This window comes from Chelonus insularis, unplaced genomic scaffold (genome assembly GCF_013357705.1).
Source record: "Chelonus insularis isolate UGA/USDA-ARS -01 unplaced genomic scaffold, ASM1335770v1 contig_35_pilon, whole genome shotgun sequence".
In the NCBI taxonomy this organism is placed as follows: Eukaryota; Metazoa; Arthropoda; class Insecta; order Hymenoptera; family Braconidae; genus Chelonus; species Chelonus insularis.
Genome location: NW_023276524.1, coordinates 186446 through 204963, shown reverse-complemented (window position 1 = coordinate 204963; position 18518 = coordinate 186446). Strand labels below are relative to the sequence as shown.

The following is an 18518-nucleotide window of genomic DNA, read 5'->3' as shown; positions in this document are numbered from 1 at the left end:
AGGCTCATGGTCGAAAAGGAGCGCGACTACACTCTGCTTGGCCTCCACTTCTATCGTGTCATCGAGCGCCACAACTCTTTGATGCGACAGACTATCCTGGCCGTAGAGGAAGCAAAGAGGGGTATCCTTAACCCCACATTAGTATCTGCCGACCAAATTAGACAAGCTGTGCGGCATATTGAAGAGAAGCGACCACACCTCAATCCCCCTCAGCCTTTGGACCACATAGACCTACAGGTACTCTCGAAAATCGCTAGTCTCCGCCGCCCGCGTAGGACCTACTTTGCCACCATTATAGAAATCCCGCTTCTGGAAAAACAATTGTGGAAAAGCTACCACCTTCGACCCTACAGAATACCACAGCCCTGGGGAACTGGAACATCAGCCCTCACTATCCTTCCAGAAAAGGAGTTCCTAATCATGTCCGCGGACAGAACCAGGTACTTCCTAGCATCACGAGCGGAACTAACCGACTGCCTACCAGCAGGAAGAAGCCTAGCCTGTGTCCCTGCCACGGCGCTGAGTTCTACCGAAAACAAGCCCATCTGTGAAACCCAAGTTCTGAGAGACCCTTCCAACCAAACCCTCAGAACGTGTAATCTTTGCCTGACACAGTCACGAGTCACCGAGTAGATCGCATTGACTCATCAGAATTCATGGCTCTTCTCCCTATTCCAACCTGAAATATTTAACATCATCTGCGAGGACCAACAAGTGACGACTCTACATCTGGATGGGGCCGGAATCCCAGACCTATCGCCCGGCTGCGTCGCTCAAAACCGCTTCGAAACCATTCTCAACCTGGGGGAGTACCAGACCAACATCACTGGAACAGTCCCTGAGACCTCCCTTAGCCTTGACTCTCTTTCTCCCAACGTGCTCAACACATCCCAACTCGCTTCAACCCCAGATGAACGGGTAAAGAACCGTCTTCCCACCATAGATACTCAGCTGCCGTGGGGTAGTGGCTTGGACCAGATCGAGACGGAGCTTGACCAAATTGGGTTACACCATCAACGGGACCGGCAGCATCGCTCCTGGACCGCTGGCATCGCTGGTGTCGTGGGCATTATCAGCACCATAATCATCGCCTTCGCGGCCTACAAGTGCTGGGCTAACATCACTTGCAGCCGCCTGCGCTCCATACGCCGACGCTCTCCGACCCTACAGAAACGGCGAGGGAACAACATTCCTCTGTCCATAATAATTCCGAAGGAAGTCGCTACAGGAATATCATCAGATCCGGCTCCACCCTCAGGAACACCAAAGGAGGCTCCACTAAGGACGCCTGCACGAAGGTCCGCTTCCAGAGCCGGCGTGGTCATCCCTCCTGCCTCGGCCGCATTTTAAGCTCTCTATTCTTTGTTAATTTTAAGTTATTTTTAGGCTAGATTAAGTTAGTATTATTTACGCTAGGGAGACGTTGGGACCTTCTGTCTACTCCCTATGAAACAATTGCCTCGTTCTAGTATCTATCTCTTATATCGTACATTCCTTTGTCAATCTAACTAAGACCATAACTTTCTACCTAGATTAAGTTCTCACTGTGTATTCGCGACTCGAACTTGGTCTAAGTGCTATCCGCTTTCCCTGTAAGAATCTCCGGAATGCCTTATTACGCAGTGACCCGGGGTCACCGAGTCGGTGACTTTCCCACCTGGGATGAGTGTCGGCTGCAAGTCAGTGGATACCCAGCTCCAGTCTTTCGGCGTTTTTTTCGATTTCACGATGCCAAGGAGTTTCTTCGCCGAGGACTACAGTCTAGCATTTCCATCAGGGCCATAATTAACAGCACCCTGTTCCAGCGAGGCCCAGAAGGAAAAATATCTATCTACACTGACGGAGCCTGCACCGGAAACGGCACCTCTGAAGCTCGCGCAGCCATCGGGGTATTCTTCAATGAGAATCACCCAGAAAATATTTCTAGGTGTGCCCCTAACCGCAAGACCAACAACGGTGCCGAGTTAGAGGCGATTCGAGAAGCAGTTCGGATCGCTAAGCGCCATCAATTAAAGGGAGTTCTCATCTACACGGACTCTGGTTTCATAGTTAATAGCCTGTGCCACTGGCTACGTCTCTGGAGAAGCAGAAACTGGCGCACTTCTTCCGGTCGCCCTGTGATCTACAAAGATGAGCGGCTGTTGCTCGCTGCCGATCCAGAGGTACTAGACAAGCAAGTCAAACACGTCCCCGGTCACCTTGGAGTGCTTGGAAATGAGTGCGCAGACCAGCTGGCGCAAAAGGCATTGTCGGCATCCGCGCCTCCGCCCACAGACATCTAGGCAATACAAAGCCTGCTTGCAGCAGACGTTCGTCTTGATGTTATGTCCGACTTTATGGTTACAATTTTTCTTTTCTTTTTTTTCCCTCATATATATATATTTCGCTTTATTTTTGGTAACCCAAAAATAAACGCATACTCAATTTACCGATACGCTGACAAAATAATTTTTGTCTTTGCCGGAAATTGAGTTTCACGCTTCCTCATGAGAAAATTCATTTCCCATGCAGATACCCGAAGCCCTAGCTTACTGTAAAAATTCATTTTGTTTAAATTTTAGTTTCTCAAGCTGACTAAGCTGAGAAACAGGTCTTTATTTTAGCTACCTTACAAAGTAGAGGCTCTATCTTAATAAAAATTACATTGTAAGTACTTTTTAAATAAAACGCTGAAATCGGAAGCGCTTACGATGCTTTATCGTTCTGGTCTTCTTGGAAACCCCCGGCGACTTAGACCAAGTACCGAGTCTACCTGTAGACTAAACAATTTTTATCTGGGCTTTTTGTCACTGACCAGAAATTAGTCAAGACAGCCCGCGTACTTAGCGTCGCGAGAATTTTTATGACGTCAGTTTGCTCAACGACGTCGAACGAGCAGTCCATTTCCGTTTTAATTACGCATAAATTACTCTTCTTATCGAACTAATATCTACAAGTGATTTAAATAATAATCCTATCTAATAATAGTTTATAACTAATAAATATTTTACACATACATTTATAAACATATATAGATATATATACATATTGAGACTATTCCTGTTATTAAAAGTGACATTATTTGTATAACAATTTACATAATTTTTATAACAATTAAATTTGTTATAAACAATGAAAATAGAGATCTATAGAATATATTTGAATTCTTTTAACGCGTAATTTTTTCTTTTGCTAAAAAAAAGTTACTAACCGTACGACATGAATAAAAACTCATCTTTTTTGTTTATAACAATTAAATCTGTTATAAACAATGAAAATAGAGATCTATAGAATATATTCGAATTCTTCCAACGCGTCATTTTTTCTTTTGCTAAAAAAAAGTTAATTATAAATGAATTCGAAAGACTATTTCAGAATGAATCGACAGTTTTTACGTGGACGTCTGTGTGTGCGTTTGTGCATATGTGCGTACGTACGTTCTGAATTATTTTTCGCCTCGATTATCTCGAGAACCAAAAATGATATCGATGTGGGACCAATTGCATTCGACGCGTAATTACGTAACTTAGAACTAAAAATGTTCATAGGAAAATCGGTAAAGCCATTTTTTTGGGCAGAATCAAAAAACTGGAAAAAAAGGAAATTACTTGAATTTGGCAATTTATAAATTATACCATTTTTTAGACAAAAATTCAAGATTATTGCAGAAATATGAATATTAAATGATTGAAATACTTGTATGGATATATGATGACAATATTTCATCGAAAAAAAAAAATTAAAAAAACAATATCAGCAATGAAAGAATTTTAAACTCGTGTCAGGATTGAGAGAACAGCATTAAAGACGCTATAATAGTCAATAATAATTGTTAATAATATGGGATTGTGTTCATAACAATTGAACATTGTTACTAACGAGTGACTATTGATCATAGTAATATTTAACTAATAAGTTTTAAATTGTTATAAACAATAAAAATAGGAACCCTTTCTATATATATGAGTACTTTTAACGCATAATTTTTTCGTTTACTAAAAAAATGTCACCAACCGTATGCCATAAATGAAAACATACTTTTTTCGTGTATCAAATAGATAGTTTCCAATTTCATTCCCAAAAATTTTGTCAACATCTGTAAGGATTATTAGTTGACAAGTTTGTTGTGTTAAAATTTATAAGGTTATATTAACTTCACCAACCTTTTCTCTCATCTTTAGATAAAATAAGTGTACTTGATAAATTATCATTTGTATTAGAACTATCAGCTTTCTCTAATTCATTTATGACGGTAAAAGGGTTATCATTACTTTCTTTACAAAATAGACTTAAATCTAAAGGGGCATCTTGATTTTCTGCACAAATAGGAACTACCTAATTTAAAAAAATTAATTCACACTATGATATTATGAATTTATGTTTGTCCATACACGATGAAATATACCCATATGCTATTTGATTCCAGCTATTTTTATCACAAATATTTTATTACTTTGAGTGTTGATACTTAGGAATACCTGTTGAGGAATCTTGCTTTTTTCATTTGCATCCATTCCATCTTGTTCAAAAATCTCAGCACTATTGATTATGTTATTTTGATTTAAATTTTTATTAGACTGATTTTCATGACTCTCATTTGAAGTTTTTGTAGTTATAATGCTCGTGGCAAGAGATGGATTTGAAGAGAACTGTTTATCAGATCGACGAGACCCTTATTTTTTTTTTTTTTTCAATTCAGTTTCAGAGCAATACGTACTTTAAAGATTGACATTGAAACTTGACTAATGTGTACTATAATGCTACAAGTAAGAACTTTTGGAATTATCATGTCTGAAATGATTCTGCAAATGATAACATTGGCAGATGGCAGTTTTGGTAGGATAGCTACTTTCGCTGTTTTGAGGCCAAACTGGAAGTAAGGGGTATGGGTAATAGCGCGCTCGTATATACGAACGAGGTGGCAAATGTTTGCTTTACGCCGAGCATCTGTTGATACTCTAGATTAAACATTGAGTCGTAATGTCATGCAACTTTTTTAGTACAGAATAGCGTATTACTCAGCACTGTAGGTGTCAGCGGGTGAACTTGGCGCTGAGTATCTGTTGTTATTCCAGACATGATAATTCCTAGAGTTTTTACTTGTAGCATTATAGTACACATTGGTCAAGTTTCAATGTCAATCTTTGAGGTACGTAAGGTACTGGACCCAGTTATCGATAGGTTAAAAAATAATTGTAAAACTCTACTTTGAAAATAGATTATATATATAAATATAAGTGAATCTATAATCTATAAACATTTAATAATAGTATTATTAAAAAATTTTGTTTGGAAATTTTTTTTTCAATAAGTAATTCAAAGATATCGGAGTACAGACACTAACGCCGCCATAGTAGACAACATTCTTAGCTCAAATCGTAAGACATTACTCTCACAGTAATTGGTTTTTTTTTTTTTAATTTATAAAAATAAATGGATAATTTCTTATTTTAAAAGTTATAAAATACCATCATGGGTAAAGAAAAAAAGGTAAGTTTATTGTATAATGTCCATTAATATGTTTTTTTATAATGTCGATAATACCGGCCATGTATTTGTATATGTAACCTATTTTCGATAACGTGTGTAATTGAATAATTGATGCATATTTCACTCATGGTTATAATTCTTATAAATATAAATCATATATTGTAAGCTGATCATTTTTACAGATTAAGAAAAGAAGAAAATTTTATGATCGGAGTGATATGAAAAAAGCAATAAATTTTGTCCAAAAAGGAGGATCTGTATCAGCAGCAACAAGACATTCAATGTACCTTATGCAACTGTACATTCGAGGATTAATAGAAAGTATTCTTTAGATGAAAAACCAGGACCCAAAACTTATTTGACTCGTAAAGAAGAAAATAAATTAGTAGATTGAATTGTAATGATGAGTAGCAAAGGATTTCCAGTAACAAAAGATCATCTTTTGGATACCGTGCAGATGTTCGTAAGAGGTACTGGAAAAGTGACACCTTTTACCAATTGCAGACCATCAAAACATTGGTATACAGCTTTTTTAAACAGGCACCCAAAACTCTTTGAAAAAATCTGTCAAAATATATCAGGTGCTAGAGCAAATGTTAGTGAGTTTAAGATAAGAAAATGGTTTGGTGAGGTTGGTGATTACTTATCATCACATAACTTGAAAGACATTGAACCCGATAGGATTTTCAATATAGATGAGTCTGGTTTTTATTATGTGCCAAAAGCAACAAAGTTTTAGTTAAAAAAGGTGGAAAGGCTGTATATAATGTGTGCAAAAACGATAAAGAATGTTATACTGCACTGATTGGTGGCAATTCTGCAGGACAGACATTACCAACAATGATTATCCTCAATAATCAAAGAATATCAGCCGCTATTGCTAAAAACTTTCCTGATGGATTCGTCATAGGAAAAAGTGATACAGGATGGATAACAAGCGAGCTCTTTTATTCATACGTTGCAAATCATTTATACCCTTGGTGTTTGAAGAATAATATCTCATTCCCTATTATATTATATGTAGATGGACATAGTTCACACTTAACTAAAGCCCTAAGTGACTTTTGTTGCAGTAAAAAAATCGAATTAATAGCTTTATTAGCTGACGCTACTCATATAATACAGCCAATGAATGTGGCAGTATTCCACCTACTTAAAAAAAATTATAATGTAACTATAAGAAAATGGAGATTATATAACAATGGTGAACAATTAACCAAAACAAATTTTTCTGCTGTATTAAATGATGTGATTCAATCCATTGATATAAAAACTATTTTTAAAAGTGGGTTTGAAAGATGTGGTTTATACCTATTTTCAGCAAAGTCTATTGATTGTAGTAAGTTATTGAAGATTAATAAAGATGAAGAACAGAATAAAAATAGGCAAAATGAAGAAAATAATAATTCATCTAGTAGTAATTCGTCAGTAAAATTAATTCATATGATTGAATCCCAATTAAATGCAGAAGTTTTAGAACAATTTAAAAATAACAATTGTGAATGGACAGGTGCAGAAGAGTACAAAGAATTATAGAAGTTATGGTATCGTTATACAGATCAAAACCAAAGTAAGTTACAATTCTGCGTAAATTGAATATATAAAATACATATAAAATGGTAATGAAACAATTTTTGAATTTTTTACAGTATTAGCCGTACAAAATGAATCAAATAAAAAGGTCCAACAGAAGATAGAAACACTACAGTATTAGAAGAAGCTTTACCACTCATTGATAATGTCTCAGATAACAAAAATATTTTACTATACGAAGAAGAGGCTAGTCAAGATAACTTTAAATTCAATGATTTACTCACATTAAACTGTAAAAATACAAGTGATCATACTTTGTCAAATAAACAGTTCTCTTCAAATCCATCTCTTGCCACGAGCATTATAACTACAAAAACTTCAAATGAGAGTCATGAAAATCAGTCTAATAAAAATTTAAATCAAAATAACATAATCAATAGTGCTGAGATTTTTGAACAAGATGGAATGGATGCAAATGAAAAAAGCAAGATTCCTCAACAGGTATTCCTAAGTATCAACACTCAAAGTAATAAAATATTTGTGATAAAAATAGCTGGAATCAAATAGCATATGGGTATATTTCATCGTGTATGGACAAACATAAATTCATAATATCATAGTGTGAATTAATTTTTTTAAATTAGGTAGTTCCTATTTGTGCAGAAAATCAAGATGCCCCTTTAGATTTAAGTCTATTTTGTAAAGAAAGTAATGATAACCCTTTTACCGTCATAAATGAATTAGAGAAAGCTGATAGTTCTAATACAAATGATAATTTATCAAGTACACTTATTTTATCTAAAGATGAGAGAAAAGGTTGGTGAAGTTAATATAACCTTATAAATTTTAACACAACAAACTTGTCAACTAATAATCCTTACAGATGTTGACAAAATTTTTGGGAATGAAATTGGGAACTATCTATTTTATCTAGAATCGAAGAAAAAGGATTCTGAAAAAAAAATTTCGAAAAAGAAGAATTACTACCTACGATTACTAGCCCTAAATGGAGGAAATGGAATAAGAAACAAATTAAAATAAAAGGAAAAAAAGAAAAATAAAGAAATGAAACAAAAATGATTGAACAAGAGCAGGGAAAAGTCAAAAAAGGATTACAAGCTAATTTAAATAAGATTAAACCTATAAAGGCGTCATTACAACAGGAATTGACAGGAATTCAGTTCAATATTCAAAAAAATAAATTAGAATTAAAGCTACTCGAGCTAAGGCGAAAAAATAACAATTTACCATTAGAAGATTCTGGATCTACGGTATTACTTCACGAAATTGGTAATTTAAAAACTGCAATCCAATATGATTTGAAACGAAAACTAGAACTTCAAGAATGTAAAGAAATATATATTAAAAAAGAAAAAAAACTTAAAATAGAATTTGAATCTGTTTAAGTCTGTAAAAAACAAATTATCATTGACTTTATGTTAACGTTTTATTTAGTTGAAATTTTTTTTTGCTCCAATTTCTATTGTTAGTACCGATAATTCTGTGTATTTAATAATTAGTGAATGTTTCACATGATTGATATAAAATAAATAAATATTAAAAAATTAACTAAATTAATTAATATTAATATAAAATATTTTGTTTGTATAAATTTTATAATAAAAACTGAATTTTGTTTATTTATGCTTTTTTCTTCAATCTAATCTATGATCATCGATAATTGGGTCTAATTTTATCGATAATAGATTCAGTTTCTTCGACGACTATCGATAAATACTCCCGTAGTAGAGTTTAACAAAACAATTTTTTTTTTTTAAATATATAATATTTTTCAAAACTAAAAATATTGGATGAATTTTTACATTGTTCTTAACATAATTAATGCCGACATGCACATTTTTTTCAAATTAAATTAACCAGTGATGAGATACCCTCTATATTATCGGCTCTAGATTCTGCCAATGATGAAGCCAGTGTTTCCATAGAGGCAGCAGTGGATATAACAGCCTCTTGATTTGCGGCAACCTGCTCATAAGTGTCACAAAGAACAGTAAAAACATTCTCATGTCTGACAAAGCATTAACGATGTCTTTCTTGATGCCTTTTGATTCCTCAGGCAGCACTGTCACCATGTACTTGATATTTTTCAGGTGATCCAAGCCAGCTTCCCTAATATTCCCAACATTATTGGTATCCTCTAGAACTGTGTAGGCTCACGCGACGATTGTGGTGACTCAGCAGGAGAATCGATCTTCTCTAACATAAAAGTTTGAGGAAATTGAAAAAAATATGAGGTTAAAGCTGTTGATAGTCAAAGGCTCATAGATATTGTACAATTATACAGTCAACGTGCCATTAGGTTCAGAAAGAATATTTACAATGTTCATAAAAAATCGAAGTCAAATAATTGTTGTTCTAATACACACGCAAGTCCCCGCTCATATAAACAATGGCAATAATAGTATGTCATTACAGTGAAATATAAAGTTTTAAATTAATATAAATAAATACTTTAAGGATTGAATAATTACATATAAAATTACCAGAATATTAAAAATAAATGTAAATTTGTACATAAAAGAACATTCGCAAAATTTGTATGTACAAGAATAGTTATAAGTTTATACATGAGAAATATTTATGAACCTGTCAATAAGATAAAATAAAATCAATTTTCAAATGTTTAAATATAAGTACACTTGGTAATATGATTTCGAACAAAAAAAAAGAAATTTTAGACAAATGAAACTCTAATAAATTGCCCAGGTTTCGTCTAAAGTCGCCGCTGATATATGATTACAATTTATTCATATATTAAAGAGATAAATGAATAAAATAAAGTTACAATTAACTAACGTATACTAAATTATTTGAATTCGAATTTACTCGGCGCTTATTCATTAAATGAGACAGCAATTAGATTATTACACTTGTTTAAATATACATTATGTTCGCACATATTAGTCCAAAAAATTTAGTCCCAATGTAAGGCACTGGCGCTGCAATACTATTTCAAAAGTCACTAGAATACCACTATAATTTCAAATCATTTTAGAGTGAAAAAACCATTAAAATGTATCACCAATTTGCCAAAAAGTCTCTAAAAGGAAAATCTTGGTATTTAATTATTACGAGTATGCTAAAATTTTAAACATAAATTAATTTTAATGCACAAAATAACGTTTACTATAGAAAACCAAAGTTTAATTGATGTTTATTTAAACAGAACACTTACTGTAAATAAAAAAACCATGAGAATAATGTTCACTGGGCTTGGCATAACGATTATAAACAGCACGTCATGGAAAATTTTGAATTGAAAAACGAAAATTAAGCATATATTGTTCACTGTATAATGCCAATGACTACATATAAGGCTTAATTTTTTTTTACAATTTTTTAAAAAACAATGTCTTTAATTACTATAATTTTCATCACAGATTAACTTTGAAGGGCACAGAATTCACCACTTCATACCGAAGCAATTTATTTATACGTTATTTTACTAATTTTATCGATTTTATTGAGAGCGCTATATGAAACAAACTTAACGTCGCCATCGTAAAAAAGTCATATTTACTCCTGCCGTCAACGGGCGCCTTTTCGAATTTTTTCTCGTTAACATTCACCCCACTGAGCAGAAATGACATTGTGTCAACACCCGCAAGAGCCATCACAATGCTTTGTTTGTAAATTCGCATACGTATACTATGCAGTTTTGTATATAAATACGACCCTCAGATAAGCGTGGTCTAGGAATTGGATCCGTAGACCACAATATGCGTTCGAAATGTCGATGTTCATGTGTCCTGCAGTATAATTATACGTATGCGAATTTATTATAATGAATGTTTATCATTTAATTCGATGATGTCATTTTAAGTTATATAATGATTATATAATCCATAATAAGTTAATCATCGAGTCCATGAATAATTTTTATCTATCGTAAAAGGAAAGATTGATTGACAACTTTTTTTGGTGTGTTTACTATTTTTCTAATAGCGACTTCAGATTAAGTGAGATTACCCGCTGAACTAAAGCATACTATTAAGCAAAGGAAAAGAAACTAACAAGGATTTTCTTAGTAGCGGTGAGTGAACAGGAAAAAGCCTAGCACTAAATTCCCTAGTCAATACTACTGAAAGATGTAGTGTTGAGGAAGAATCAATTAACCCGTAGCACTAGTTTATGTCCAAGTCCATCTTGAATGGAGCCACTTGCCCACAAAGGGTGCCAGGCCCGTAATGACTGAAATGTGTTTCATATGATTCTTTCCTTAGAGTCAGGTTGCTTGGGAGTGCAGCTCTAAGTGCGTGGTAAACTCCATCTAAGGCGAACAAGTACCGTTAGGGAAAGTTGACAAGAACTTTGAAGAGAGAGTTAAAGAGTACGTGAAATCGTTTAGAAGTAAACCTGAGAAACCCAAAAGATCGAATGATTCTTCGGAGGTTCGGAGATTCACCGTCAAAATATTTGGTATTAATGCTAGTTATGATATAGTAAATAATCCTTGTGGTTAGTATACTGTACATTCTAGTATTATTTTTACCTTATATGTCGGCGTACACTTCTTCTCTAGTAGAACATCGTGACCCGTTAAATGTTGATTTATAGCCCGATTGATTGTCTCTTTCTGTTTGTCAGTTAGAGGTCATTGGTGTTCTTAATTAACTATTTGACGGTATTCGTATGGTATTAAGTCGCTATTTTTTAGCGTTAAATTCATCACAAGTGTGGTTGATTATTGACAGCACGGATTTAATGCCGTCGTTAAAATCAACCAACTTTTCCCAGGGTATCTTATTCTAATTGAGAAAAGGTCCACCTCGAGCGTACACGTTGGGACCCAAAAGATGGTGAACTATGCCTGGTCAGAATGAAGTCAGGGTAAACCTTGATGGAAGTTTGTAGCGATTCTGACGTGCAAATCAATCGTTGGAACTGGGTATAGGGGCAAAAGACTAATCGAACCATCTAGTAGCTGGTTCCTTCTGAAATTTTCCTCAGGATAGCTGACATTTATGCTATAAGTCTCATCTGGTAAAGCGAATGATTAGAAGCCTTGGGGTCAAAAAGACTTTAACCTATTCTCAAACCTTTGTCGAAAAGTGTCAAGTGGGCCATTTTTGGTAAGCAGAACTGGCGCTGTGGGATGAACCAAACGCTGAGTTAAGGCGCCTAAATGGACGCTTATGGGACACCATGAAAGGCGTTGGTTGCTTAAGACAGCAGGACGGTGGCCATGGAAGTCGGAATCCGCTAAGAAGTGTATAACGCCTCACCTGCCGAAGCAACTAGCCCTGAAAATGGATGGCGCTAAAGCATTCTGCCTATACTCTGCCGTCAGTGGTTTGTTAATTGTATTTTATGGTACAATATGAAACTCTGACGAGTAGGAGGGTCGCGGTGGTGTGCGCAGAAGGGATTGGATGTAAACCTGCCTGGAGCCGCTATCGATACAGATCTTGGTGGTAGTAGCAAATACTCCAGTGAGACCCTGGAGGACTGAAGTGGAAAAAAGTTTCGTGTGAACAGCAGTTGTACACGAGTCAGTCGATCCTAAGCCCGAAGGTAATTCTGATGTTAATGGGGTGTTATAAAGTTACAATATTATAATACACCCATTCGGCGAAAGGGAATCTGGTTTCTGTTCCGGAACCCGGTAGCGGAACCGTTTGAATTCGGACATTTGCAAAAATGTTCGTCAGGCCAACCCAAATTGGCCTGGAGACGCCGTTAGGAAATTTGGAAAGAGTTTTCTTTTCTGTATAAGCATTCACATGTCCTGGAAACTTTTAACGAGGAGATAGGGTTTAGAATACAAAGAGCACCGCAGTTGCGGCGGTGTCCCGATTTTCCTAATGGACCTTGAAAATCCAGGTAAAGGACACGTGGCGTTGTCGCGCCGGTTCGTACCCATATCCGCAGCATGATCAGGAAGTAAGTTTGGTTGACGTGCCGGGCCTGGGCAAAATGAATGTTGAGTAATACCTTCAGGATTTGAGCTCGGTCCCGTGCCTCAGCCTCTTATAGATCGTTCTCGCTGTGTGATTAATTTAATTCGTTTAATTAAGCACTACAACCACTATCAAACATTTAACTCAGAACTGGCACGTACCAGAAAAATCCGACTGTCCAATTAATACAAAGAATTGAGATTAATAATTTTATAATGATTGTCAATTTAGTAATGGTATAGTAACTTTTCCGGCATAAACTTTTGCACATAGTCAATGACACTTGCAAATTTATTAACATTGAGAAGTGATAAGTGGCGCCAGTGTATACATTTCTGTTATAATTTCTATCGAACAACCAACATTTGTTGTGGAACTTTAACAGCACAGATTTACTTAGGGCAACATTTCTATGAATGCTAGATATTATTATTACTGTTTTTATCGAAATTACTGTTATATTTCAATTGTAATTTTCATTTTATGTTATGTCATATTGAATTTAATTGATTTCATCTTTGTGATATTACGCCTTTTTTTATGTATCTTATATCATTATTGACTTCAATTTATACGTAATTAGTACTCGTTTATCCTATGTTTATAATTATTGTCACTTTTATTCTAATTATTCACCTCCAATGTTCAATCAGTATTCCTACCAAGCTTAAATATTATCACGAGTTCATGTACATTTTTTTTTTTGAGGTGGCATATCTAATATTCGTACAAATTTCGTTTTTTGATCCATTTATTTTTTTCTGACAAAAAGTGACTAGTTTAATTAATTTAGTATTTTGTAAATTTCTTATTATATTTGATTTCTATGATTATTCTAATTGTAAAATTTTCGATATATTTATGACGTTTAGAAAAGGAGAGGAAGAAAAAAAAAAGAAATAAAATCATAAACTGAAGCTTCCATCCTTCTCTTCAGAACTTTATTGTTAAAAAGGAAATAAAATAACAGAGCTGCACATATTTTTTCTGTTTGTTTTAAATTTTATTTTATGGTATTTTTTTTACTGATCTGTGATCAACTCTGTAAGAATCTATTGTAAATACTCTACAACTTCATTTTTATCATGTCGAGCGCTTTACGCTCTCCTCTTAAACGCTATCAGACTCCTCTAAAGGAAACAATAAGAACGCGTGCTGTTATTCGCAAGAGACCTCCTGATGGTCCAACTAAAGAGGTTCCTTCTAAGAAGGAAGCCATCAGTCAACCTGTTATTATTGAGTCTTCACCAGTCCAATTATCGCCTCTGCCTCGTAACTTGCATTCTGTGTCTAGGTCTGTTCAAGAGGTTCGTGAAATTAAGGAATTAGGACTTGATCGATTTGAAGTCATCTCTCACATGGTCACTGTTTACTCGGGAGACTCTAAGGATAGCAAGAAGGATATACTCTGGGCCATTCATGGCGTAAAAGCTCTATTTATGACAATATGCAGCGCTTATGAACAATCGGTATCAAGTCAAAAAAATGTCACAACTACAGTCCTCTAATAGCGCTCCGGATCATTCGACTGAATTGCCATCCTCGGGTAGCAAAACTTCTTATGCTGCTGTTCTCAACAAACCTAAGGATCTTTCTAAGGCTGTCAACTTGGCTAATGGTGTGTCTTCACCAATTTCGAGGGCAATTGAGTTCTCAATTATTCCTATAGATGATGTTCAATCTAAATTGAAGTCTAGTACAGATGTGGAGCAAACGGTTTTACGAGTTATTGATCAGGCTAATTATAATGTGAAAGTTTCCAAGGTCATAACATCAAGGACTATGGTGGTACGAGTCTCTGCTGAGAAAGTTGATCTCAACAAGTTAAAGGATAGTGAGGCTCCCACGAAAGCTGGGCTCAAGGTTGTGACTCCTACAAAGCTCCTTCATTATCTTATCATCTTCGGCGCTCTCTCTAGTATTCAACGGGGTTATCTACCAAGCAGTTGGTTACAGCAAACAACTTGCCATGCACACCTGATCAGATCAAGATCGTTCACATGTTTCCTGCAAAGCGACACGTCCATTCATCTAACGTTAGTATAGAAGTGCCTTCGGAGGTCCGTCGTCAGCTCTTGGCTGCTGGTATTGTGCACATAAGATGGGATGCCTGCCGTATTGAGGACCATATACTTATCAAACAATGTTTCAAATGTCTTAAACTTGGTCATCTTTCAAAGGAATGTAAGAATTCTACTGAAGTCTGTGAAAAATGTACAGAATCCCATGGCACCTGTAAGTGCAGTAAAGCGGAGTCTAAGTACAAGTGTGCTAATTGTTGTGCCTTAGGATATGCAGAGGTCCATCATAGTGCTACTGATATCAAATCCTTTCCGTTCTTGATAAATAAAATAAAGCGCAAAATATTAATCACTGATTACTGAATATCTGTCTTACTCTTAGATCTTCACACTTGTCTAGTCTTTATCTTATGATGAGTCAAATTGTACATGATGAGATGGATAGGAATGGCAGCTCTAGCTTTGTCTTTTCATCTTTACCGTCATCAATCTGACGTACCTCACTTACCATCTCTTGGAGAGGCATATGGGCTCGCCAGTCTGCAGACTTTTTGCCTGGACTCGGGCGTCCTAAATGTAGGCTTCTTGGTTTAACTACCAGAGTGTTGAGAGAGTCCTACCTGAACTTCGTCAGGTTGAACTCCACTACATCACGAGCGTCACATAATACCTGGCCCTTCAGGCCCAGTAGAAGAAGGCCAGCGCTGACTTAAACATCTGTTTCTTGTTTTTATTACCACTTATGACTCTTAGTTTATTTGTACCTTATTTTACTGATATGTAACTACAATGAGCTTTTCTTGCATATTCAGACTTTTAATCTATGACACATTGTTATGTATTGTAGTTTAGATGCATTATTACTATGTAACGCTTGTGGCTGATTCTTTCTGTCTTGTATACTCAGACTATTCTCTATCATATGTTATAATTCTGCTCTTTATATGAATTGTACTATACTTTAGCTTGACCTGAACGACACTTTTATCCTATATTTTTGCATAATATATATTCAAACAATATTAATTTTGTATATATTTACATCTTGAATAATATATCAATTTAATTTCATATTTATATCAAAAGGAGGGCAACCTCCTACTTATTATTTTGACATCTATGGTTATCTCTTGAAGCAGTGATATGAATATCAATAATTTACTGTGTTGTACCTGTATTGTCATATATATCACCAAATTTTAGAGATAAATACTATTAAATAGCCAAATGCCTCGTCGTCTAATTAACGATGTGCATTAATGAGTTAATGAGATTTCTATTGTTCCTATCTTCGTTCTAGCGAAACGACTGCCAAGGGAACGGGCTTGGAGAAATTAGCGGGCAAAGAAGACTCTGTTGAGCTTGACTTTAGTCTGGCACTGTAAAGATACAAGAGAGGTGTAGCATAAGTGAGAGATATTAATATCGATATTGGAATACCACTACTTTCATCGTTTCTTTACTTACTCGATTATACGGAACAAGTACTTTTCTGGACCAAAAATCAAACGAGTTAGAGGAATGTTTCAACCGGTAAAAATGTTAAAACATCAATTTATACTTCCGCAAGATTACAAGGAAGACTTGGGCCAACCTGATAAGTTTACAACCCCTCCGACTAAAGCTCATATTTTTGTGGATTCTAATGATGGACTATCTGAGCCTATGAAAGAAGCAAGGAAGATGAAAAAAACGGGCCTTGAGCAGTTTACCAATGTCTTATACATGATAAAAGTACTTCCTGATGAGCTGAAGGTTAAGAAAAAGGACATAGTGTCTGCTATTAAAGGTATAAGAGCTCTCTTTACATCTTTGTGTATCTCATACAAACAAGTAACATTGTCTCTAAACCAGAATCGTACTACTGCACTTGAAGAGATGTCTAAATTACTGAAGGATCAACTAGCAGTGTTGCGTTCTGAGATTTAATCAGCTATAGGTAGCTTTACCAATGACAACCAAGTGGACAATACCTTCCTTTAATCGGCTCGGTCATTTGCCGAGATTCTCTCCAAACTTAAATCTCAGAAAACATCTGTCAACCTACATCATGGTTCCTCTTATCCAATTTCTAAGGCTATCGAATTTTCTGTAGTTTCAAAGGATGATCAGATTGAAAAGTCACGACGAATATTTAGCAACAAGCAGTTGTTGGTACTTGACATGTCGCCGCATACTTTTTATTGCGTCGAAATCTCTCTGCACTCTAAAGGTGACTGTGTTATACAGAAAGTCATTAATAGATGCGCAAACACTCTCCGGAGCATTCAGCTTAGTTGTAGCTAGCTTACGAAGATCATCACCACTTCAGCGTGCTTTCGAGGACCATTTATTTTTACAATAGTATGATCAGTAATACAGTATACAACGTAAATACTTAACCGAAAGATTTTTGTTACTTTTTTTTTTTTTTGTTAAAGTTGCATATAATTGCAATATTCAGATGCCAAAATTAATTTGAAATATTGATTTCAATTTTTTCTATAATTATTTTTCTAAACAATGACGGAAGAGTAATAAAATATTAAAGTAGTGCAAAAAAATTTATATTTATATAGTTACATTAGTTGTAGGATTTTTTTTTACAAACGAAAATAAATATCAATGCTCTGCAGTGGTATGGGTGCGACCCGAAAGGTCCACACGACCAACTTTCCAGTGGAAAAAATGAAAAAACACCTCGAATAGAACCTGTTTCCATTCTTTATAACAAATGGAATTGTTATAAACAAAATGAGTGTGTTTTTATTCATTTGATATGGTAAGTTACTTTATTTCAGTAAAAGAAAAAATTATGCGTTAAAAGTACTCATATATATGGAAAAGGTCTCTATTTTTATTGTTTATAACAATTTAAAACTTATTATTGATATATTACTATGATCAATAATCACTTGTTAGTAACAATGTTCAATTGTTATGAACACAATTCCATATTATTGACAATTATTATTGAATATTATAGCATCTTTAATGCTGTTTTCTCAATCCTGACATGAGTTAAAATTCTTTCATTGCTGATTTTGTTTTTTAAAATTTTTTTCTGATGAAATATTGTCACCATATTTTCATACAAGTATTCTAATCATTAAATATTCATATTTTTTTAAAGATTTTGAAATTTTGTCTAAAAACTGGTATAATTTATAAATTGAGAAATTTAGGTCATTTTTCATTTTTGCTAATTTTTTTTTTCTGCAAAAAAATGGCTGAACCGATTTTGCTAAAAATCTAATCAGTTCTAAGTTACATAATTAGGCGTCGAATGCAATTGGTCCCACATCGATATCATTTTTTGTTCTTGAGATAATCGCGGCGAAAAATAATTCCGAACGCACATACGTACATACACACACACAGACGCCCACTGAAGAACGATCGTATTCGACTCTGGGGACCTTAAAACGTGAAGATATGTCAAAATTTGGGATTCGCAAAATCGGACCCATTACTATAATTTCCCACCGGGAAGTTAATGAACAGCAAAATCAGTTGAAACAATCCATGACGAGTTCCGGCGCTTCGCTGACAAGTTTAATTTCCTCTCTCTGTACCTAAGCCTGCAACTTATGAC

General features: G+C 34.9%; 1 protein-coding gene across 1 annotated transcript; it reads left to right on the top strand.

Annotated features, from left to right (window-relative positions):
* The first annotated feature begins 1607 nt into the window (after positions 1–1607).
* On the top strand, positions 1608–2282 carry LOC118067042 (ribonuclease H1-like). The gene has a single exon (XM_035083570.1). The coding sequence runs from the start codon at positions 1608–1610 to the stop codon at positions 2280–2282; it is 675 nt and encodes a 224-aa protein (XP_034939461.1).
* The last annotated feature ends 16236 nt before the right edge of the window (positions 2283–18518 follow it).